At 37.3% G+C, this 26,530-nt stretch overlaps 1 protein-coding gene across 1 annotated transcript; it reads left to right on the forward strand.

The window, feature by feature from the left end:
• aaas (achalasia, adrenocortical insufficiency, alacrimia) lies at positions 1-26,211 on the forward strand. The gene is made up of 17 exons (XM_053624763.1): positions 1-305; positions 729-854; positions 4,666-4,793; positions 5,003-5,058; positions 5,162-5,253; positions 6,463-6,509; positions 6,738-6,836; positions 8,703-8,846; positions 10,961-11,081; positions 11,294-11,418; positions 12,178-12,238; positions 14,240-14,330; positions 16,899-16,971; positions 17,080-17,147; positions 18,611-18,692; positions 21,430-21,514; positions 25,167-26,211. The coding sequence occupies exons 2-17, from the start codon at positions 744-746 to the stop codon at positions 25,314-25,316; spliced, it is 1,533 nt and encodes a 510-aa protein (XP_053480738.1). The 5' UTR covers positions 1-305; positions 729-743; the 3' UTR covers positions 25,317-26,211.
• Positions 26,212-26,530: the final 319 nt, after the last annotated feature.

Consider the following 26,530-nt stretch of genomic DNA (forward strand, 5'->3'; position numbering starts at 1 on the left):
ACCAAACACCGGTCACTCCAAAGCACTGGTTCTACCTGCTAACACCACCACAATTGTAGCTATAAAGATGTAGAATAACATATAATTTACATATAAACTGACAGTCTTTCAGTCAACATTTTTGGTCAAATTGTGGCTCTCCTGTGAACACTGAAATACTGAGGACAAATCAGTGGAAGCGAAGCGGTTTCATGCTGCAGATGGCAGTCTCGGGTTGTTTTGCGCGCAGCTGGTGTTTGTCCCTACCGAGGTTCCGTAGTTAAGAGCATGGCGCGGTTTCTGGAGCACAGCTGAAGTGAAGTCCGGTTTGTCCGATTGTTTCTTCTTCGTTTATATGACCTTTTAATGATTGCGTCTGACACAAAATAAAAATACCTAGCTACTTCTTAAAAACACACATAAAAATCTAAGTTCATCGCCTAAGCTTTTATTATGACTGTTTTCATGCTAAGGGAGCTAGTTAGCCGTAAGTTTCAAAGCTAGCTGTTTGGCTTATAACGTTTGCTTGATAGTTAGATAGAATACTGTTACCCATGTCCAAAATACATTTAATTAGCTGACATGTTTACTGCAATGTTAGATGTCTAGCAAGTTTTAATAGGGAACGAAAAGCAACTAGATAACAAACATGAGCGTTGTTTTTTGATTTTATGAGCGAACGTCATGTGCACACAGTTGAGTGTAACAGAGATTTTGCCTGTAATAAGACTAGTTTGTCTTCTCTTCAGATCGATGTGAGAACCATGTGCTCCCTCGCGCTCTTCCCGCCGCCGCTGCTCAGCGGACAGGTTACTTTATATGAGGCAAATAATGAGCTCGTGTGGGGGAATTGGACCGAGTGCTGCGAGAAACAGGTGACACAGCGGCACTTGCAAACTCTTTTCAGGGGAAAGTAGCTAACTCGTGCTCAAAGAGGCACTAGAAGTCGCCAGATGACGGCCGACGCTAATTTGCATAATCATTGATTAATGAACAATGACTTGCATATCAATACGAGTAACAGGAACCATTATTTTCTGACGTGAAATAGAATGAAATAAGTGTTTCGTCGAAATAAAAAATAATAATGAATGGTAATTTGTTAAAGACAGAAGTTGTCATGAATGCAGACAAAAATAAGCAGTGATGGTAAGTAGGTGGGAAATAGACATGAAAGAAATGGTTATGGATGGGATCACTTGCTATTATTACTTGTAAATACAGCCATGAAAAGAGTTTAAAACAAAGACTCATGTGGGACAAACAATGGTGGTCATTGATTGGTCACCGGGAATGATGTTGGTCATTGATTGGTCGCCGGGAACGATGGTGGTCATGGATTGGTTATCGGGAACGATGGTGGTCATGGATTGGTTGTCGGGAACGATGGTGGTCATGGATTGGTTGTTGGGAATGATGGTGGTCATGGATTGGTTGTCGGGAACGATGGTGGTCATTGGCCTGTCACGATTATCTGGACGATACATTGTTCCAGAAATAATACTGATAAATGATATTATTGTCATTTTAAGATGATTTAATCCCACTGATATAATGATATTATAGTATATTAATGCAAGTACACCCTTTCAAGGAGCCATGAACTTTTAATTCTTTTAATTCATTCACTGTTCAGCTTCAGCGAACGCAGCTTAAGCGGCTCAATCCCGACATTATTGACTATGACTGGATTATTTGAAACACTATAACTATTCTCTTGAGATATTTTCTTCTTCATTAAACATTGTTGGTGCATTGTTATCTTGCGTGTAATTTTTTTCAACAGTGTGCTTTAATTTAAATTGGTGCTAGTGCTACACATCTTAAATTCGAATGCACACAGTTTTTGTATTTGAATGTGCATTTTTAGTTTAAATTCAAGAAATATTCAAAGTTCAGATTTTCATTTTGACAGCCCTAGAGCAGACGAGGACAGAAGCAGCGTGAATGGCTAAAATGTTGGTTACATTCATTCACATATGTAAACAAAACACGCATGTAAACACAATGGGCAATATCGAGGTCAGCAAAAATGATTGAGATCATGTCCATATATCGTACGATAAGTCGATAACGTAATCAACTAGTGGTCAGTGATTGGCCGTTAGGAACAAAGGTGCTCAGTGATTGGCCATTGGGAACAATGGTGGTCAGTGATTGGTCGCTGGGAACAATGGTGGTCAGTGAACCAATCATCAATGCAGACTCAGCAGCAGTCCCATACCCAAAGTTAAAGTAGATGACATGATGGTAATGATGATCGCCATGCCAGAGGCTGACTCCTAAATGTATTCCCGCTCTCTAGACATGCATTACACAGGGCAAAACATAATGTCTTGTACTCACTATATAGTGTACTATATGGCTGATAATAAGCCTGTAAAATATGGTGGTGGATTAATGATGCTTATCTGGCTATTGTTTCATGTGGCTCTTGTGTTTATGGCATCACTCTGGTAAGTTACCAAGGTATTTCCAGAATTACTAAACTTCTGCTTAGGGCTGTGACAGTGGCCATGAAAACCGCACCACCTAAATTGTGGTGGAGTGCCACCTGCGGTGGTGTCACATCATACGCCACATTAATGTTTCTGCTTGAGTGGGCATTATGACGAGTACAAAGTACAACGGGTTGTATACAAGTGTAATAATAATAACAGTTGCAATATTAAATTGTAATTATAGCCTACCATATTGTGGGAGATTTTATGTCAACAGACAAATTACGTAATCTGTGATTTCACCTTCGGTTCTGTCGCTATGATGGATCTTGGTGGGAAATGAAATGTTACATCGGTGATCTGGGAACATTTTGGATTCGTGCCTAATGGGAGAGGTGAACCAATAAATTTGGATAAAGCCATATGTCGGCTTTGTGGGGGAAAAAAGTGTTAAATGGGCAAACACTACAAATCTCAGGATCCATTACCAGACATGTCACCCAGCTGTGTTTTTTATTTTATTTAATATTTAGATTTTTAACATATTATTTAGGTTACCGTCCTAGTGGTATTTCTTTCAAAGTTTTATAGGCTTGTGCTATACTACACAATGTGATGTGTTTCACTCCATCTCTTTATTATCCACTTCTTCTCCTCTCAATCACAATACCATATCCCACAGCGCCCTCAGGCTGTTTCTCATTGCAACAACATGACACAAAAAGGCTGTATTGAGATGTTTCACTGATGGAAGTGCTAAAATAAAGTCTCCCTGACTGGTAAAAAGCTACCACAGTCACAGTCCTAATTCTGCTCAATACAGGATATTTCGGCTAAAAAAAATGGTGTCCTCTGCCAGGAGAGTCAAACCTGGCCATAGATTGAGCTGTTAACTAGACTTGCAAATGAATACAGAAATAGAGAGCCTTGTGTAATCTACACTTGCATTTATGGTAATTTGGACTCGTGGGAAATGGTAGCTCGTTGGTTAGGACCAAGTCCAATGACTTCTGATCAGAAGATCGTGAGTTCAAATACCAGCAACGCCAAGCTGCCACTGCTGGGCCCTTGAGCAAGGCCATTAACCTTCAATTGCTCAGTTGTAAAGAAAAAAATAGTGAGATAATTTTAAGTTGCTCTTTATAAGGAGGTCTGCTAGATGCCATAAATGTAAATGTGGTGTTGAAGGTGGTGGTACTATTGGTAAATTCAGCTACTCATCTGGGAACTAGGTAATGCAAAGAGAGTGAGTGACAGAGGAGCCCACATTTTCTGCTGACCATATAAATGCAACCTGTTCTGCTTTTACCTTACCTGTACGTAAAATGCATCTGTGGAATTACGCATCTTTAATTGACGGCCAGTGCTTCAGGCAGGTTAATCTACCCTACTTTGCATCTCGACTACAAATTTCTCCAGGTAGTCTCCCTTATCGTCAGCAGAAAAGTTTTGAAGAAGTGTTATGTTCACTCAAACACCCAAAACACAGGAGGACCAGATTACTGATGCATTTTCAACTACTTCACTCTCCAGAATGGCCTGTTAGACAGCATCACATAGCAACCAGCAGTATGTAAACCATGCTTTGGTCAGGTGTATCTGCTTTTTTGAATTGGGTACTGTCATGTCTCCATGCCTGGTCATTAATGTTTCAGCATGTTAATTTCTGTTCCTTGAGGTTTTATGGAGGCTGTCTTTGGAGTTTGGATAGCACCTGTATGGTGTGTATTTTGGCTTCTGTATTGGATGTTAAAGTTGAGTCCTTGCTGTGGCCATTGATCCTGGCTTTGTTAGATTTTGTGGCACTTTAACGAGCATTTGTCTGTACTTTTAAAATGAGTGCTTCTAAAGCTGGATCAACTGTTGTTAAACCATTAAGCCAGTTGTAGACACTAGTGAAGTTGTGCGACAAGTCTGGATCAAGACCATAGCCAGCAGTATATGCAGGCTATGATCTACCTTCTTCAGGAGGCAGATGAATCCTGATGACTACACTACTAACATGACTGTTGACTTATTTAGCTCACTGACCTGAGTTAAGTGTGATGGTAAAGCTCATGCTCTACCTGGACAAAGTGCTAGTAACCTGCCTACTATTCAGAGTCCACATGATATACTGACACTATAAAACAGCCTAGTCTTAACAGTCTAACTTTTAACTGATTGATTTTTTATTGTTAAATGAAACCACACCCATTTAAAATAACTTTTTGAAAGTATCAAAATATCTGTTGACACGTTTTAGCACTGGACACCTCCTAGCCTTCATTTTTCAAGGGAGACGCTGAAACCACACAGTCGCCCAGAGAGCAGCAGCAAAGCAGCCTTCCTGGATCACAGAGATACTTTGTGGATGAGAAGTGCTGGAGCCTGGTACACATGCACTTACACATACGCCCAAAACCTCATCCAGAGTTTCCTAAATGAAGATTTAATGGCTTTAAAGGGATATAGGTTATGTTTTGATAAAATACCAGATAGTAGCAGTATTACTGTTTTATTTCATAATAAAAATATAAATTTCTAGAGGCAGACAGCTCCAAGACATCAATATTGCTTATGTTCTTGGACTCCCTTTGTAGGCATGATGCTGGGCTTACTGGGCTATTAGATGAAATTACTAACAGTTCTGAAGAAGGTGTGTGTTTTTTTTTTTTTGTTGCTATTTTTGACTATTTTGATGTTGAATCCTGTTCTCCTCTATCAGACTGAATGTATTGAAGTGTTTGCCTTTTTCACAGTACCCAAGTGGCTGACGTTGAGTTCCGGATGTGTTTTGGCTCTTCTGCGATGGATGTCTTCATTCCATTGTTCTCTGTTTCCACATCTGACGGTGGGCAGTGCTTGATCCGTAACTCTGACATTAATTAATTGTTTTCCCTTATCAGACTCTTGGTTTACACCTTGTTGTATTGGTTTCAGCAGCCCTGGATTGTTTGAATTAAATATGGCCTTTACATCATTCTTATATAAAAAAGGCATTTTGTACATGATAAAGTGGACATTAAATGATACAATTAAGTATTTTGCTATGGTGATTATGTAATGACAATCTATGGAGCTCTTTTTAAACAACTGTACAGTGAGGGGAAAAAAGTATTTGATCCCCTGCTGATTTTGTACGTTTGCCCACTGACAAAGAAATGATCATTCTATAATTTTAATGGTAGATTTATTTGAACAGTGAGAGACAGAATAACAACAAAAAAAATCCAGAAAAACGCATGTCAAAAATGTTATAAATTGATTTGCATTTTAATGAGGGAAATATGTATTTGACCCCTCTGCAAAACATGACTTAGTATACTTGGTGGCAAAACCCTTGTTGGCAATCACAGAGGTCAGACGTTTCTTGTAGTTGGCCACCAGGTTTGCACGCATCTCAGGAGGGATTTTGTCCCACTCCTCTTTGCAGATCTTCTCCAAGTCATTAAGGTTTCGAGGCTGACGTTTGGCAACTTGAACCTTCAGCTCCCTCCACAGATTTTCTATGGGATTAAGGTCTGGAGACTGGCTAGGCCACTCCAGGACCTTAATGTGCTTCTTCTTGAGCCACTCCTTTGTTGCCTTGGCCGTGTGTTTTGGGTCATTGTCATGCTGGAATACCCATCCACGACCCATTTTCAATGCCCTGGCTGAGGGAAGGAGGTTCTCACCCAAGATTACCTGTATAAAAGACACCTGGGAGCCAGAAATCTTTCTGATTGAGAGGGGGTCAAATACTTATTTCCCCCATTAAAATGCAAATCAATTTATAACATTTTTGACATACGTTTTTCTGGATTTTCTTGTTATTCTGTCTCTCACTGTTCAAATAAACCTACCATTAAAATTATAGACTGATCATTTCTTTGTCAGTGGGCAAACGTACGAAATCAGCAGGGGATCAAATACTTCTTCCCCTGACTGTATGTGAATAAGCACTGCTTCATTTTGTACATTGCCTCCACCTCATTCATTATATTTACATATCCAGATACTTTGTTGGCCTTTTGTTTGTTAAAAGTGCAAAGCTAATTTAATTACTGTCACCTTTTATCAGTTAAGTGGTGAGGATATGGTCGCTGAATTTTCACAAGTATTGAGTTGGTGAGTTCTTTTTCATACATGTTAAAATTATTTATTTATTTATTTAAAAACCAATTAGATGTTTATCCTCTTTTTTGCTGGTAAGACAATTATAAATTTTATTGTAACTCTTAGTACATCCATATACACAAATGAAGGTTGACCTTATTCGCCTACTGAATTTAGTTTTGAGATTGTATATTTGTCTTAAGTATTATGTACAAGTAAAGTTATTTGTGTTTCTCTTAGGTCTGATAGCGCTGTCCGAAGCTTTGCATGGCATCCTCATACAGACAAGTTTGCAGTAGCCCTCCTGGATGACTCCATTAAGATCTACAACTCTCGGAGGTACACCGAGTGGACAAACGTAGAAGCCGTTATGTAAAACAATTGCTGGAAATGTTTCCAGTTTCGATGTTTTACAAGTTACATTTATTACATTTATTAGGAGTAAATTTTAATTTCCATTTAGTAAGTAGTAAAATGGAAAGATCAGTAAAATGCCCAGATACTATTTAAATTTTCATTGCTTCATTGAGTATCTGTTCGTCTGCAAAACTGCAGTTCATGAGTAATACTGCCAGTCAAGTTTTTGAACACGCTACATTAACACTAGAGCTGCAACAATTAATCGATAAAATCGATAATAATCGATTATGAAAATCGTTGTCGACGAATCTAATTATCGATTAGTTGGTCTGCGCGCGGCATGGAGTACGTTTACTCACTGTTACTTCTGTTCTGAAAACATGCTTCAGAGAGTAAATACTAAAGCCGCGTCCCAAATTAAGTACTATACATTTACACTATGCACTGTGTACTCTACCTTCCAGTGTATGAATTTTAGAAAGATAATATAGTCTCAGAAGGAACGTTTTCTTTTTTTTACTAACCGGGAGTATAAGCCGCTTCCTAGTCGACGGCGCATGACATCACATGCACGTAATGTGACGCCGTTAGCTTTAGCAGATACCCAGAGTCACCGACAATGACTATCTTCAGTTTACTGTTTGTCAACATTATCTTTTATAAAAAGTAATGCATAAATATCATTATATAATATAAACTTATATATTAGTTTACAATATATGTAAGTATTTATGCATTTTTTTATGGATGCAAAAAAAAGCACTGAATTAAACTATAGTCCTAAATTAATAATATATATTCTGGTGTGTGTCTGTGTATTGGGTTCTTTTCAGTCTTATATAATTGGACAAACATATCATTTATATAATTGTGGATTTTATTTTAAATAAATTAAAAAATTGTACTGAAAGCCCCCCCCATCCGATTAATTGAAAAAAAAATAATAATAATAATAATAATAATCGGCCAACTAATTGATTATGAAAATAATCATTAGTTGCAGCCCTAATTAACACTTTTGGCAAAACTTCAATAGAAGGGTTAAATGCTCTTTATTTATTATTGAACACTCTTTACAAAACAATTGTATCATCTTTGCATTAGGCGCTTGTAGCACACAAGACATTTGTCTTGGTTGTTATTTACACTGTCTAATGTTAATTGTAAGTAAAATCTAGGCTTATATTAATAAAACATTAGCATTGTAAGTTTCATTAGAATCTGATTGAGAACAGCGACGTCCTTAAATACAAAGATTTAGGTATATAGTAGGCTACATGCTTTCCGCTTATTTAATTGCCAGATGTGGGAAAACTGTAATATCTACCTAGTCTTCAATGGTGTTAAAAGTTTATGAAGAACAGAAGTTCTAATTTTACAAACAAAAATAAGTATGAAACCAAATGTAATTATTTTACTCGGTGTGTACACTCTGTGCACTTTCAAGTACTACACAAAGGTATTATATTATCTTGCGTTTTTTTTCCTCATCTGTCAGTGCAATAACTCCGACTCTGAAGCACAGCCTGCTTGGTACACGGAAAACTCACGCAATACTTCGCGTCGAACAAAGAGACATGAGGGGTTTAAAGGACAAACGTAATTAAGGGTGAGCGCAAAACAGCTGAGACTAATGATGACCCATAAGGAAACAACCAATGACCATACGGGGGCGGAGACAGGACAGAAATCATAACAAATGTACATGTAGAAAGTAAACAAAGTCAATGTCGCAAAAAGAGCGCGCTGCGAACTTCAGTGCTTGCACCAGGGGAAATCATGACACTAATATGTTGCTAAATGTTGCTAAAGGTATTATCTTGCATTTTTTTCCTCATCTGTCAGTGCAATAACTCCGACCCTGAAGCACAGACTGCAGAGGAGTGTGAGTGCTATGCAGTGGAAGCCTCTGTGTGCATCTACACTGGCCGTGGCCTGCCACACCTGCCTACTAATTTGGCATGTGGACCCGAACTCGCTCTCTACACGGTACTGTTAGATTTCCTCTCTCTCTCATTCACTCACTCACTCACAGCATTTTTTTTATTTTAAGGAAGCACAAGACTCGATTTATTTGTAATATCTTGTCTTAGCAAGCACAAATGAGCAAAAATGCACCCTTTTCTGTTTTGTATTGCATGACCTTCTATAATGTCCTGTATCCTGGTACACGGTAAACAAAAATTTGGCTTATTTTTAACTATTAATGGTTAAAAATGTTCATAAATGAACAGCATTTTTTTTCTAGACAGACTTGCCATTCCAAGACTTATCACTGTATAATAGGGCTGCACAATTAATCGAATATTGATCTCGATTATGATTTTGAACATGATCGACTGCGATATTGATGTTTAAAGGTCGTCCTCCGCTCATAATAAACTCAGCTGCAGATCAAATCAAGGCGGTTCCTAAACTTACAGCCAGTTACCATAGAGCGGCGCAGGGATGACGTAATTTTGCATGTCAAAACCCAGAAACGAGTTAGCATTTTAGCACTTCGGTTCCATCGTCCTGAAGTCAACAGGTTTTTTAAATGGGATTTTGGTTAAAAGCCTGAAATAAGGTCTGTGGTGAACACAAGCTCAAAATATTTTTCACATTTTTTACGTGTTCTACGACATGAAATACGCCAGTAAAAACCCACTCATGATTTTTTTAAACGCTTTTATGTGTATTGAAAAAGGCTAACTGTCACGTAATGAGGGTTTAGGATGGATGCAAGTGCATATAAGAGCATTACTGAAGAGAGGTAAACAAATCCAAAACGTGAGAGAAATAGCATGGTCAAAAACAAGCAAAAGAACAGGCGATCGGCAAACGGGCATAAACAGGGCTAAACAAGAATCAAACAACGAGGTTGAGAATAGGATCAAAACTATGAGACGTGATACTGTGAACAAAGGCTTGGTACACGGAAAACTCACGCAATACTTTGCGTTGAACAAAGATACATGAGGGGTTTAAATGACGGATGTAATTAAGGGTGAACGCGAAACAGCTGAGACTAATGATGACACATAAGGGAACAACCAATGACCATACGGGGGAGGAGACAGGACAGAAATCATAACAAATTCACATGTAGAAAGTAAACAAAGTCACTGTCGCAAAAAGAGCGAGCTGCGAACTTCAGTGCTTGCACCAGGGGAAATCATGACACTAACATGTTGCTAAATGGCACTACAGATGTTGTTGGGGACATTAAACTTCATCACGCCGAACAGGAAAAAACTGCAGATAAACTGGTTCAGGTATGCTCTGCACAATTCCCCCCAAAAAAAGTGGATGAAGATTCAAGCTGTTTATTTCTGGTGATTGTATTTAGGCTTCAGACTTCATAAAAGCTGTGTTCATTTGTGAAAATTATCTTGATGGACAAAACGTGTTAGTATTGTAAACTTTTGTTGATCACAGAGCTTATTTCTTGCAATAATCCAAAAGCCTATGGGAAAATCTTATTGCGTTTTTGTCGAGGGAAGCAGTGTGATGCTAACTTCCGGGTTCTGATACAAAATGATTTCATCCCTGCGCCACTCTACTGGATGATTTGGCTGCGTCTCTCCTCCTGTAAACACTGTTATTGCCTTTTCTGCATAGGCCTGAATTGTTTTCATTTGATTGCATATTTCCATTTGGTTAATGGCATTTATATTTTTACTTATCCTATATTTTGGGTAAAATTTTATTTATATTTTGCTTCTGCGAGATGATGCACAGGACCAGTCTAATTTGATGCAAAGATTTGTACATTAGCAGGAATGTAGCACAACATGGAGGTGAAAGCCGCGGTCTGTTTATTTAAATGTGAAAGTGCAATAAAAATATGTTGTCCCTAAAATCAATGAATAATCGTGATCTCAATATTGTTCAAAATCATGGTTATCATTTTGGCCATAATCGTGCAGCCCGACTGTATAAATGTCAAGCTTTGCAAATATTCTGATGGACTTGGTTAAGAAGTCTCTCTCTCTCTCTCTCTCTCTCTCTCTGTCCCCTCACCCTTCTTCCCTTACCTCCTCTTTGCTCTCTCGCCACTTCATTCTCTTATTCATTCACTCACACATTCACTCATTCACTGACTCACTCACACACACACACAGGCCCTCTTCTGGTTGTGCTCAGGTATTATCTCATCCTGGTCACTCTCCAGTTACTTCCATTGCTTGGTCCCCTTCTGGTTCTCTACTAGTATCTGCCTCTCCTGTTGACACAGCCATGATGGTAGGTGCCAGTATTTTTTTATTTTATTATTATTTTTTTAAGCAGCTGATTTCTTAGCAAAATAAACCTCATGGAGCATGAGACATTGTATACAATATACTGTGTTCACAAGATTTAGACAAAGTTTTATGTAATTATGCATATTTATGTCTTTTATACCCCAGCAGTTACAGACCAGTGCCCAGCTGTGTTTTGTGTTGTGTGTTATTCAGGTATGGAATGTGGCTGCAGAAATCTGTGTTCCTCTGCAGCGTGTAGGAGGTGGAGGAGTCACAAATCTGTCATGGTCGCCAGATGGCAGCCGACTGTTGGCGGCCACTCCATCTGCTCTGTTCAGGTATGCACACGTATCAAGTTTGACAAGGATGTTGCAGACGGCCCAGTTTCACATCATCTGTTTTTTTTTTTTTTTTTTTTTTTTTGTTTTTTAAACCTGCTTTCAAGGGTGACATGCATGATTAAGGTAGCTCATGTTTAGCTGTGTTTTGATACAGTTTGGAGTTTCTGGGCTATTGCATTAATTTGCAAGTGAGTCATGGTCCATGAAATGGAGCATAATTAAAGGTCCAATATTCTTGGTTTTGAGGTGACTTGGAAACCAGCACTGCAGTAATATTGGTGGAGAGCATATAAGTTATGAATACAAGTCAGCTTCTTTTTTTTTTAAGCAGAGAATAGACTTTTTACTCTGTACTGACTGTTTTAAGTCTTCTTTGCACAAATAAAATAGCAGTCACTAAATTAATATTTAGTTAATGGTAAATTAATTTTACCCTTGGTATTCCAACACCTTGCCTCCTGTGCTGGCTAGTAGTTCTTGCATGCATGCATGCATTCATTCATTCATTCAAATTGGAATTTGTTCACCATGGCAACGAAAGAAAAGCCTTCATTCTATTCTTTAGTATTTTAATGAATATTAAGCTTGCTCTTATTTCAACACTCGAAAAAATATATTGTTGAAATATTGCTAATGGCTTTTCATTATTAGAATTACTGTCTCTTTGAACTGTTTGCCTTTACATGCCTGTACAATTGGACTTTGTGCAGTAATTTACAGATAGAAATGAGTGTGTATATGTGTGCGCATCTGCAGGGTATGGGAGACAAAGATGTGGACGTGTGAAAGGTGGCCTTGTCTCAAAGGCCGCTGTCAGGTAAGATATTGCATAATGCAGTAATAAATTATTCACTTGATTCCATTTTATGTCATTATGCACAGCATGATCAAGGGAAATAATTTGCCTGTTTTGTTAATTGACTATTTATTTACAAAAATACAGTATATTTATCCAGTTATCCAGCGTTTTTCTATTTACTGCATCTCTACTGGGGACAATCAAATCAAACTGTGTTTGATCATTGTCTAAGGGCAATTGTTAAATTTGATAAATGTTTAAAAAGACACAGCTGTATAACATGAATTGAAAGCTACAACTGTTCCAGGTTCACATTAGTGTTTGGATGAAACAGACATGCAATAATGTTTTATCAAAGCTGTTCTTTATTCAACTTTCCAGCACTGGACCAAAACAGAAAAGAAAAAAAAAGTTCTAAACCCAGACTAATTACTGTGGTGTTACATAAAAGATTCTTCCATCTAAAAGCAAAATGCTCAGAAAGGACGGATTTTAAACATTTTACAAGTCTTCTGTGATGGTAGGTTTTCAGTAAACAGGTTATATAGGTGTAAATTCTTGGCCGTGGGAATTGCTCATATGCTATAGATCAGGTTGGGGGGAAAAAAAAAGGCATCTCAACTAGGACAAGTACTGGAGCAAATATTAGACAAACATATGTGTAAAAAGCAGGGGTCATATTCACAAAGAATATGTGGCTGTTTGAAGCTCATTTTAAAAATGGATGTGTTAGTCCTAATATTCCTCCATTCATCTTCAGTAACCACTTTATCCTGGTCAGGGTTGCACGCACACACTGCTTCACACCTAGGGGCACTTTAGAGTATCCACCACCGGCATGTTTTTGGGGCTACATTTACTGGCATGTTTTTCAGAAGTGACAAAAACCTGTAGGAAACCCATGAGGACCCAGGTGGAGATCATGTGTAATGCCACACAGACATTAACCTGAGTACAGGACTGAACTTCCAACCCTGTATCCTAATATTAAGGCTCCTAATTTTCCTATAAGCAAGAGTGATTAACAATGCATTTGACTGTAAAAAAACAAAAATTGACAGTCCGAATTCTGCAAGACTTCAGAAGACTCCCAGGTCACAAACGGTCCTAAATGGCTGACGGCAATTAATGGCGTAATGTATATATTGATATTGTGTAAAGCTATGCAGGAAAGGTGTTTTTTTTTTACTTCTGCTTTAATGAGGTGTTTACACTTTGTATGACATGTACTGCGCTCATCAGTTATTGCTTTAGCTACTTTTTTGAATTATGCCTACTGGTTGACTAAACTTAAGTCATGCAACCCCTTATATAGGTTAAAACTGTTTTTCCAAATATCACATACATAACAATAAGACCGAGATTTAAGAAATGAAAATGTAACTTGTACTCTAAGAATATACATGTCCTTCGTCTCTCATCTCTCTTCTTCATGCTTCATTGACTTCTCTTTTTTCAGCATATTTATAGGTCTCTACACAGAGAGATGCATTTTTGGATTTAGAGTTAATCACTGAATCACACTAAAGGTTGACTCATTTCTGAATCTTGTTTTAGACATGGGTTTGACTTGCATGACACACATAGCAGACAGGCGATGAGTTTAACCAGTGTTTCAGTGCTGTGAGGTGTGAGTCTGCGTGCGCTGTACAGAGGTGCAGGCAGCTGCTACACTACAGGTCTGCTGTGCTAGTGTGAAAATTCTGTAGTTGGTACTGCAGCTCATTTCCATGTCAGTTTTTGCACATTTACACCAGCCGATTTATTCGAGGCCTTGAGGTGTTAATTGATTAGCTAATCATACCAAAAAACATACAATTTAAAGCATTATTTTCTTAACTATGCCAGTCCAGTTGGGCTGGAGAAGACATTTCACTGAAGCACTTGCATGTAATTTTCTAAAGATTTTCAAAAAATAACAAAAATGACACAAGGCATATATGAATGTAAGTGATGTTATCTCAACAGACAGGGTTATTACTTTCTGTGTAATGCTGTCTCTGTTTATTTAACCCCCAGTCAGGGTGCTGGAGTCCGGATGGAAGTAGATTGTTGTTCTGCGTCCAGGGAGAAACGGTGATCTACGCGCTTACTTTTTCAGACGTGGCAGGTAATAAATCCTAGTGTGTTTTATTTTCTACAATCATATATACTACGACACTCACAGCTTTGGGAATTTTTTAGATTATTTGCCTCTTAATTTATATACCAAATTGTTCAAACATTTCATTCTTTGTGAAGCAAGTTTGCTATTTTAAAGGGAACCATGACTATGAAGACTTGTATTGCTTATTAGATTAACGCTGACATCCTCTATATAAATCCGCTATACAAAAACACTCTAGATGTCAGTTTAAAAAAATAAATAAATCCTTGCACTCATAGGCTGCCACTGCTGTTTATGTCGCAATGCATTCTGGGTAGTGACGTCAAATGTCTGCAACGGTCTTGATTCTCAGTGATGTAAACATGTCTTCAGCCTTTTCAATTTGAACCCAAGCATAACATAAGTGAGGAGGCTAATATAGAAGACATATGTATATATAGAAGACATATGTAAGACAAATGTACATGAAAATGAAGACGATCAGAGAGGTGAGGAGGCGAGAGTGGGACAAAATCGATGGTGTCTGTGTAGCAACTGCACGTCTATGCCAGAGCACTTGCTGTTCAAGGTAAGCATATGGATTAAACTATCGTTTTATGATGAAACGTATTCTAATATCAATAATTTTTTGAGGTTATCGTCGTATCGTATACTTTATCCTGTTAAAATTCCGACGGCCAGCGCGCTGTCGCCATGTTATGAGCAAATCTATGCTATGTACACAGCTTCTGTGTGTATGAAGGTACTCGTATCTTTGGAAAGCTAAGATTCTTGTGATTCGATTGATATAAACCATTTTGAGATGCAATCACAACAGCAGCTACAATCAGTGTCTGTCAGACCACCGACATACAAACACACACTTATGAAACAGAGGAAATTCACCTCATTTGAAGCCTCATAGTAATCCACTGATCCATAACATCCTGGAAAAAAAAAAGTTGTTACACTGGCAAATGTCCAAACAATCCAATTATATAAAATATTTAGTCCACCTTTCAGAAGAGACCAAAACCATGCATGTACTCCCAGATGGTTCAAGAACAGCTTTAATTTTATTTTGGGTAGGCCTTGGCTATGCGTTTTAGGCGAACTTTGCAGGAGCTTTATGTTATGAGAATATACAGAAAAAACACATTACCAAGATTCTTACGGGTTTGAATAAATGTACAGATATCTCCTGTATCACAGCACACAAGAACTAGAAAATTACAGCCAAAAGCAGCACAATGTGACATTCTTTTCCTGCTGCGGCGGCTAGTAGCTAATTCTTTTGAGTGCTCAAGTGCAACCATTTTACGTCATCGACTCAGAGTGCATTGAGCATGTCACGTAATGGCGGTCTCCGTAGGTAAAAATATGTATTAAATATTAAGGATTTTTAAAGTAAGGAACATTTCATGTGTTTCTAACAACGTATTAAAGTAGAAGAGGGCAATTACTGCGTGCTGAGGCCTACAAGTCTTCATAGTCGGGGTTCTTTTTAAATATACACTTACTGTAAACTCAGCCAATCAAGTGGCAGCAGCGCAATGCATAAAATTGTGCAGACACAGATAAAGACCAGAAAAGCATCAGAATGGGGAGAAAATGTGATCTCAGTGACTATGCCAAAGTTTTTTGTTGCCAGGTGGGCTGGTTTGAGTATATGGGCTGGTTTTAGTATTGCAGAAACTGTTGATCTCCTGCGATTTTCACACAACACTATAGTTTACACAAACTTGTGTATAACACACACACAAAAACATCTTTTTGCGAGTGGAAACATCTTGTTGAGAAAGGTCATAGGAGAGTGGCCAGGCTACAGTAACTCAAATAACCACTCTTTATAACTATGGTTAGCAGAAAAGCATCTCAGAATGCACAGTACATCTGAACCTTGAGGTGGATGGGCTACAACAATAGACCACATAGGTTCCACTTCTGTCAGCCAACAACAAGAATCTGAAGCTACAGTGGGCACAGGCTCACTCAAACTGGACAGTTGAAGATTGGAATTTTTATTTATTTATTTATTTCCCCCAGATTTCTGACTGTATGCAGTTCTTGGCCATGTGTGTTGACATAACAGTTGGCACACTACACAGACAAGTGCAGACCAGGCTCATACATTACAGGATCATTTACCTGAAGGGTTCCTTGACACAGAAGATCCCAAATTTCCGTGGTGTGCAAAGAATAAATCTGAAGTGAATGACGTGACTTAATTGATTGTAGCCTGAGCAGCTTGTTGTAGTTGTTGATTCTACAGTCATTTGAGCATTAAAAAATTAGAAATAGAGGAATAATTAAGGTGGAGATACCTTAAGGTGGTTTTTAGACTTTAGCATTCAGAGCTCTAATCAAGCCTGCTCTTTCCCCAAATTGTTCTGCTTGCTCGTGCCTCATCCCTTGAAAGTTTCGTCTTGCATCCTCCATTGGTTTTCTTAATACTTTCACTAAAAGATTTATATCTGATCCTTTCAAGCACATTGGAGAAATACATTCTGAATGTTCTTTGTGACATCTTGTATAATGTGTATAATGATTAGAGTTCATTACTAATGGACTAATTAATATCATTGGTTTCAGGAGGACCTAAGTCTGCTGCAGTGGTGGCTAATCTCTCTGTGACTACTTTCAGTGGGCCTGACGGTGACCTAATGTAAGTTTCTAGATCCTAGAGATTCTCTCTTTTTTTTTTTTTTCTTTTTCTTTTCTTTTTTTTGCATTAATATATTTACTGAAATTAATCTTATCCTATGCTAATCAGAGTTGGGGGAGAGGTTCAGTCTCTTGCCTGGGATCCCACCGGAGAGAGGCTGGCTGTGCTTCTGAAAGGTAGGGAAAAGGCCTTGTTAATTTATTTAGTGCAGCAGTGCCACAGTGTGTCCATCACAATGCAAACCCATAAAGTTTAAAATATGTGTTTTAATCATGTATTGTTTTAAATACAGTTTGTATGTTTTCTTTCAGTAATTGTCAAAAAGTGTCAATAATAAGAAATTATTTATTATTAGTTTTCTGATTAATTTATTACATCTAGGGCTGCAACTAACGATTATTTTCATAATCAATAGGTTTGGCCGATTATTTTTTTCGATTAATCGGATGGGGCAGGGCAAACTTTCTTTACCCTTTTTTTTGTTTATTTAAAATAAAATCCACAAACTGAGTGTTACAAATATAAACTTCAGATTAAAACTTTACACAACTGTTTGTCCAAAACAGAAAAGAACCCAATACACACACACACACACACGAATATATATTATTAATTTAGGACTGTAGTTTAATTGGGTGCTCTTTGTGCATCCATAAAAATAATGCATAAATACTACAAAATAAATTTTATATAGTATTTATACATTATTTTTATGGATGCACAAAAAGCACCCAATTAAACTACAGTCCTAAATTAATAATAAAAACTCACTTTCACTGCACCTTGTGGTTTCTGTTACTCACTGCCTTTAGACTTACTCATGCTCCCTCTCTATATCGGCGCATCTACACCACACGTGATTAGCAACGCGGCCGTGTTACTAATAGATCACTTTCCTTATAATAAACAACAGAATTTACACTGCAAGTGTGCAAATACAGCATATACTGACAATAAACTTAAATTAAACTAAACCTTTTAAACAGTGTGCGCCAGTTTCCTCAACTCCTTGCACACAGTGGAGCATTTTGGATATAAACATAAGTTTGTCCTCGTGCATCAGTTTGATTTCCGCAGTGTTTAAAATGCCTCCCTGCCTTAGAGGACTTGGAGGTTACATGCTTTCTTCCTCAGTCACGTGACTATTTCGCCTCCATCTGATGGTGACTGAGGTCATGTTGGGAATAAAAGGTAACGCTGACAGAGAGTAAACTGAAGAAAGTTATTGTCGGTGAATCTGGGTGTCTGCTAATGCTAGTGTGCGTATGACGTCATGCGCCATCGACCTAGGAAGCGGCTTATACTTCCGGTTAGTAAAAAAAAACAACACTAGTGATATTTGAGATGATATTTCCTTTCTAAAATCCACACACTAGATGGTAGAGTACATAGTGTAAGTGTATAGTACTTCATTTGGGACACAACTTTAGTATTTACTCTCTGAGGCATGTTGATTATCGATTATTATTGATGATTATCGATTATTATTTATTTTATCGATTAGTTGTTGCAACGCTACATAAAACATTTTCGCAAATACCAGTGATTCCAGTTTGCAAGCAGCAACTAATAAAAAATTTATATAACAAATATATCAAATGTGATTTAAAAGTCTCTCTTTCTTATTTTTCTTTACCAGGAAATGCAGAATCCTCCAATCATTCTGCCATCATTGCTGTATTTAAAACACGCTCCAGCCCCGTCTTTGAGTTACTTCCATGGTGAGTATCATGCGCTACTGGTGTCAATCTGAGTGGGATTTGTCTGTACTGAGGGTTTTTCTCTTTACAGTATGGTAAGCGACATTTAATTAATCTAAGAAGGACCTGGAAATGGTTATTCATGCTTTTATAACATCAAGGTTAGACTACTATAATCCCCTGCGCTAGATCGCTTACAAATAGTACAAAATGTGGCTAGATTATTGGCTGGCACCAGAAAACGTGAGCATATTACTCCTGTCCTCACCTCTTTACACTGGTTGCCAGTCAATTTCCGCATTGATTTAAACATTTTGCTATTCTTTTTTTAAAGCTTTACATGGGCTTACTCCTCAGTACATGAGGAGGCTTACTCCTCAATACATCTCCTTACCATCTACTCTTTTGAGTCCCTCGTCCACGCTTTAAAACCAAATGTGACCGGGCTTTCTCAGTAGCTGCTCCCAGGCTCTGGAATAGTCTCCCTTTGCATATTAGATCTTCACCCTCTTATTGCTATGTTTAAATCTTCTTGGAAGACCCACTTTTATTCGTTATCTTTTAATTCGTTCTGAGGGTGTAGAATTTTCATTTGTCCATTTGTATTTGATACTATTACATATTTGTTTTAAATCTGTTTTATACTACATGTACAGTACTTTGGTTTCAGCTTCTGTTGTTTTCTAAATGTGCTTTATAAATAACTAAACTAAACAGTTACCGCACCTTTCTGAGTAGCATTTGCATGAAGGATTAGGGCAGGCAATTGTGCACTTTACAGCCAAAAAGCAAACTGATCAGTCAGAGCTTTACAGTGGTGTGCTACACTGTCCCTGAGTTTAACCGGCACTTACAATTTATAATTATAAAAAGTGAAAGAAAAGAATTGTTATACAGAAGAAGAAAAAAAACAGCATTTGTATGTTTTTTCAGTCTAGTGGGCTCATACTTTTGGCAAAAGTGTGTGTGTGTATATGTGTATGTATGTGTATATATATATGTGTGTGTGTATATGTGTATGTATGTGTGTGTATATATATATATATATATATATATATATATATATATATATATATATATACACACACATACACACACTATATATGTGTGTATGTATGTATACATATACCTGTGTGTGTGTGTGTGTGTGTGTATACATTTTCAATCAAAATTATTCAACCCCCACTGCAAATCAGGTTTGTCAAAATTTACAGACTTTAAGCTGTTTGCAATGAATAAATCAAACAAGAGCAGTTGAAATAGTTCAATGCAGCGAATGCTTCAAGTGGTTTCCCCAAATTCAACTGAAAATGCAACTTATTATTAATGACTTCTCCAGTCTCAAAATTGTTCAACCCCTTGAATAGAATCATTCACAACAGCACAGCTTTGCTTGAGCTGGAACACATGAAATACCTGAACTGGCTAGGGGCAGAAAATTTATAAAATACCTGGACAGGGCAGAAAAAGGAAGCTATAAATGGCTGCAGCCAGATTTTTGAGAAGGCAGGTTGTGAAAAACCCTCGAGTGACTGCAAAAGACCTGCAGAAAGACTTGGTGGCAACAGGCACTGAGGTGAGCACAGTATGGAGCGTACTAAACACAGAAGGTTTCCATGCCAGGACTCCAAGACGTACACCACTACTGACCCAAAAGCACAAGAGAATTCTGCTTAAAATCATATATATAAGCCACAGAAGTTTTGGGATTCTGTTCTGTGGAGTGATTAAACAAAACTGGAACTTTTCGGCACCATGGATCAGCAGTATGTCTGGAGGAAGAAGAATGAAGAAAGAACACTCTGTCCACAGTCAAGCATGGTGGTGACTCGGTGATGCTCTGGGGATGCTTTGCATCTTCTGGCACTGGAAACCTGCAGCGTGTGGAAGGCGAGATGGATTCATTGAAGTATCAAGAAATCCTAGGAGAAAACGTCAAGCTGTCTGTGAGTAAGCTGAAGATTTGGCCTCATTGGACCTTCCAACAGGACAGTGATCCCAAGCATACCTCAAATTCCACCAAGGCTTGGTTGCAGACGAAGTCCTGGAAGATTCTACAGGGCCATCACATTCACCTGACGTGAACCCCATAGAAAATCTCTCGTGGGATTTGAAGAAGGCAGTTGCAGCACGCAAGCCCAAGAATATTACTGAACTGGAGCCCGTTGCTCATGAGGAACGGGATAAGATTCCTCAGGAACGCTGCCAGAAGCTGGTTTTCTCTCTGCATCTCGTTTGCAGCAGGTCATAACAGCAAAAGGGTGCTCTACTAAGTAGTAAAGATGCTTGCCATGAAGGGGTTGAATAATTTTGAAACTGGAGAAGTCATTATAAGTTGCATTTTCAGTTGAATTTCGGGAAACCACTTAGAGCATTCGTTGTGTTGAACTATTTCAATTGGTTTTGTTTGATTTGTTCATTGCAAACAGCTGAAAGTATGTTATATATATTATTAATGATGTATGTAAAAAAAACAAAACCTTATGGATTCACAGAAATTTAGGCTGTAGTATATAATTGAATAAATAACTGGGTTCTGTTGATATTTTCTGTAGGTTTAAATTAGAGAGGCTAGAGCTAGGAATGTACAGATTTGTTTTGCTTAATTAAATAATCAGTACCACAACATGATTTTGTCTAACTTTATGCGATGAATTAAAACTGACTGACTGTGCTGTAGATTGGTTAAAGTAAAATCCACAGCCTTGACTATCGTGTGTGTAATGTGTTCACGTGGCTGTTATGTACTTTATTTTAGCGGTTTTGTGAAAGGCGAGGCCGGAGCAGAGCCAAGACTGATGCAGTTCCAGCCTCACTTTCAGCATGGTGCCTTGCTCACTGTGGTGAGTGTTTTTATTATATGTTGTTGATGATGTCTCAATTTTCCCTTTTAACATGACACGATTAACAATTTAATTGTCCAGAACGAAAAGAGTCAGGACAACGAGCATGTCCACCATTTCAGCATCAAGGAGTGTGTATTGTGTGTGTATTAACAGTATTATCAGCTGTGCAATTGAAAACTGTGGCAATTGTGAAAAATCAGCTGGATGATTGGCAGATGGATTTGTAGGCGGTTCAATGATTCATTTCGATGGAATCCTTTTAGAAATCAGTTGTCGAACATTCACATGGCTGACATTTTCTCTGTTGATGCTGCTCAGTGTTGCTCAGGAGACCACAATAAAGAGCAGAAGACTACCGGGCAGTGTAATGAACGTGACAGTGTAATGAATCACGTTATAATTATCACCATCATTAATGTTATCATTATTTAATCATTTTGGGTCAACCTTTGTCCTATTTTTTTCCTCCTCTTTTGAATAAAAACTAGGGCTGCAACTAACGATTATTTTCATAACCGATTAGTTGGCCGATTATTTATTATTATTATTTTTCTTTGATTAATCGATTAGTCGGGTGGGGGGAATTTCAGTACCCTTTTTTTGTTTATTTAAAATAATGTTTTATATTACAAATATAAACGTCAGACAAAAACTTTACACAACTGTTTGTCCAATTATATAAGACTGAAAAGAACCCAATACACACAGACACACACCAGAATATATATTATTCATTTAGGACTGTAGTTTAATTCAGTGCTTTCTGTGCATCCATAAAATAATGCATACTTATAATTATATATGATATAAACTAATATTTAAGTTTATATTATATAATAATATTTATGCATTACTTTTTATAAAAGGTAACGTTAACATAAACAGTAAGCTGAAGAAAGTCATTGTCGGTGACTCTGGGTATCTGCTAAAGCTAGTGGTGTCGCATTACGTGCGTATGATGTCATGCGCCATCGACTAGGAAGCGGCTTATACTTCCGGTTAGTAAAAAAAACCCCGCTAGTGTTCCTTTTGAGACGATATTACCTTTCTAAAATTCATACACTAGACTTACGCAGAGTGCATAGTGTAAATGTATGGTGCGTTATTTGGGACACAACTTTAGTATTTACTTCCCGAAGCATGTTTTCAGAACAGAACTAACGTAGTGAGTTAATGTACCTCGTGCTGCGCACAGACCAACTAATCGATAATGAGATTCGTTGACGATGATTTTCATAATCGATTATCATCACTTTTATCGATTAGTTGTTGCAGCTCTAATAAAAACTGAAAGATCCATTTTGACAATTTTTGGCTAAAGTTTTGCAGAAAAATATAATGTATGTAGGGATGTCTCAATCAAGTTTTTTCCCCCAACCACGACCCGAATAATTTAATATTGAATATTTGCCGATATAGAGCCCTGATCTGATACTTGTATTTTGCTAATGCTAGGTGCACACTTCAAATACATTAAAGTTATTAAAAAAAAATCTATCTGATGTACAGTATATACTTGATAACTGAATAGCTCTTCAGTGCATTAAGAAAAAAATTGCCTGAATCCAAGCTGTTCCTTATATTTAAAAAAAAAATTAAAAAAAAATTAAATACGAAGTAAACAAACTAAAAATATGTTTATAGGGCTCATCAATTCAGAGCCATAGCTATTATCTTAAAATTTCCAGGAAAAAAATTCTGTCCTTTTACAAGTATCCTCCAGTGTGTGTTGCTTTAGTGCAGCCTTTGCTCGAGTTACCCGAGTGAACTCGTTGTATTCTGTTGAGTGTTTAGTTGCCTTATGAAATTGATAATGTTGAATGCCGCATTTGTGCTACAGCCTCATGAAATGCTTGCATTGCAGACATTACAAGTGGCTGTTGGACTGCTTTCGTTTTCCAATTTAAAATATTTCCACACAGCAGACATTTTAGGCGCGTAGTCCTGCCACAAATTGTGCTCTCAGTGACAGGTGACGTACAACAATTGACAGGGCTTAATGCTCAATAAAGCTGATACCGATCAGATCTGATCGGGACATCCCTATATGTATGTATTGATATTTTTAAAACAAAAAAACAAAGTAAACTAATTGCTTTAGTATTTATTATAATAAAACTGATAGTAAGATGAGATCTGCAGGCAAATAAAAAAGTCCTTTTAAAATAAAGTTTTTAGTACTAGCAGGGTGTCTGTGGGTCCTTAAAATGTCTTAAACTCCTTACTATAAAAATAAGGCCTTAATTAGCATTAAAATGTCTTAAATTCACGTTTCAAAAATCTTAAAAATGCAATCAAACCGACACCGTAATGAAGATTTAGATGTTATTTTGGCTCGTTGCTGTTTGAAATGGTAAACCCATGTCAGTGTTGCACTCAGTGTGTGCGGCTCATCTCTGTTTTAGAGCTCGGGTCACAGTAAATGCCACTCCACACCAACTTCATCTCTGTCTGTGCTGTGATTTTGAGTCGCTTTTAACGTGCGTTTAGAACCCAACACGTGCCAGATTCACTTTGGTTTTACGTTAGCGTAATCTCAAACATTTTTGTGGGCAGAGGTTTACAGCATTTCACCTGATTGGTAATGAGAAGTGAATTTTAAAAAACTGTTGCCATCTAAAAGGAGGTCTTCCTGCGGTTTTCCGCCAAAATAAAAGCCACAAGGTCTAACACACAAAAGTGAATTAAGTCAGAAATATATTATTATTTGTACCCCCAAATAAAAATGTATTATTATTATTAACTATTATTGAGTGCAATAATAATATTACAAAATTGCAAAGTTTTTTTTAAAAAATATATTTTCTTATTTACAAACATTTTTGTACATTTATAACACTACTTATTACATTACCTGGCATTAAATTACAAAAAAACAAACAAACTCGTAAACAGTGCTGCGCGGGAGTTGAGATCTTTTTTCTTCTGACTGCCATAATCCCTCTCTCTGTATTTTGTTTTCCTCTCTTGGAAAGCCATGGGAAGGATATACTGGATTTTTTTTTCTTTCACTGTTGGAGAAATGTTAATGCATGGTTTGCTCTGGTCTCCCATATACCTCTATAGAAGTTTACCCTGCTATAGTTTACTTGAACCCAGAAATGGATGTATATGCATGAACACAATCCATTATAGCTGATGGATCGTGTGGCATGATTGAAGTGACATGCAGGTCTTACATTTTTTTGGAAATGTCTTGAAAACGATATTAAAAAGTATTAAATTTGAAGTGCTGATACCTGCAGATACCCAGATTAGAGTAGACTCTAAAGACCTTAAAGCCAAAAAATATATAAAGCCGTAATATTGTTACGCCATGCATTAGGAAACTATGTAACGGTTTGGCGCAGTGGAAACGCAGGTCAGTTTTTAAAAGCATCTGCTGATCCCTGATTCAGCACTGGCACTTTGACAGTGGAAAATGGTTATGCGAGGTAGTAGATCAATAACTGCAGGAAAATGCAACCTGAGGATTCACAATCAGTTGTCAAATAAAAAAAAAATGCATTTGTCTTTATTTAAAAAAAGGGGAGTAATCTCAGTGAGTCTGTCTAAAAACGTTTGGGGGGAATTTACTTTGAACTGAATGAGGTGCTTAATTTCAGGTGTGATTTACGCAGATTGTTATGGTAATCATTTCTGTTTGCAGTGCTGGTCAAATGGCCGAATCTCTCATATGCCTTTCTACTTTGTTGGTGTGGGGAAGCCGTGTTCAACTGGAAGCCCTCCACTTCCCCACTTCACCAGCAAGATAGAAGATTACATTACACACGCACTCTACACAGAACAAATGTCCTGAACACCTTTGTGTGTTTCATCCTCAACCAGTGCTACTTGCTTTACATACTTACATTTTTCAAAAAAAACCTTACAATTACAGTACATGTTGCATAAAATAATAAAATGTAGATTTTCTCATTCCATTGTACTGTTTGACAGATTTTTCATTAGAAATTGTTTTTTAGGATTTCCCAAAACATTTTATTCTTTTAACATATTTTTTCATTTTCAATCCGAAGTTAACATCAGTGTATTAGATAGCTGAAGTAGCCAATAATTTCAGCTACAGTTATCAAATAAATCAGCCGTATAGGTCACTTTATACAGGAGGTTTTATATAAATGGTTTGTCTGTAGCCCATCTGAAGCTATGCACAATCTTCAGCATCCATCATTAGAAAGCGTCCACTGAACAGGTATTTGAATTTTTACTGTAGTTTTTTTTTTTTTTTAAACAAATGTAGAAATGTTTAATACTAGTGAATTAATTAATGTAATTTTAACAATGTTGGATGTTTAAATGACTCCTTTTTGACATGTAAAGTTCACCTACAATTAATAACCTGATTCAGCCATGGTACCATTTTTGCTTCTGGTTACAAAGTTCACCTGTAGTTGCATGTTTTAAGCTTTGATAGTAGAGTAAGGCAAAAACAAAAGTCTAATCACATATTGTATTTTTGTAAAGTACTGAGAATGAGTAAGGTGCGCTGTACTGCTGGCTGATTCCTCTGTTACTAATGTACCTAAAGAAGAAGCACTACGATGACTTGCAGAAAAACCTCCAGACACATGGAGCACTTTCCACAAGATAATGGCCTGAAATCTACAGCAGCCAAGTAATCATGGATAGGAAGATTCTGTGGTGATTTAGTTAAGATTAGGCTATTTGTGTGATCAGCATCATATTATTATATATTATTAATAAAATAATATTATTAATAATACAGTGGATTTTTACTCAAGTATAAAAGCATGCAAGACAGAAGTTCAGAGCTGATATTTGTCGATGATTATGAGCACTAAATATGGAGGAAGTGATCACATCACTAGTTTACCGCAGATTTTAAAAAAAAACAACAAAAAAAAAACGGATGCTCCGAAATATTCACATATTTCATCAAACCCGTTGCTGTTGGACTCCGCTGAGAAAAACACAGGGGGAGAAAACTCAAATATGTTGATGGCGTTGTGTGTTTTGGGGAAGCCAGTGTGTCCACCTCTCACACACCCC

This window comes from Ictalurus furcatus, chromosome 5 (assembly GCF_023375685.1).
Source record: "Ictalurus furcatus strain D&B chromosome 5, Billie_1.0, whole genome shotgun sequence".
In the NCBI taxonomy this organism is placed as follows: Eukaryota; Metazoa; Chordata; class Actinopteri; order Siluriformes; family Ictaluridae; genus Ictalurus; species Ictalurus furcatus.

What these genes read in the sequence shown, in the direction of transcription:
- aaas (XM_053624763.1), top strand. Translation starts at nt 744, where the DNA reads ATGTGCTCCCTCGCGCTCTTCCCGCCGCCGCTGCTCAGCGGACAGGTT. An exon ending in TACTAACAGTTCTGAAGAAG is followed by an intron (nt 5,059 to 5,161) that starts GTGTGTGTTTTT and finishes CCTTTTTCACAG; the next exon opens with TACCCAAGTGGCTGACGTTG. An exon ending in CTCTGTTTCCACATCTGACG is followed by an intron (nt 5,254 to 6,462) that starts GTGGGCAGTGCT and finishes ACCTTTTATCAG; the next exon opens with TTAAGTGGTGAGGATATGGT.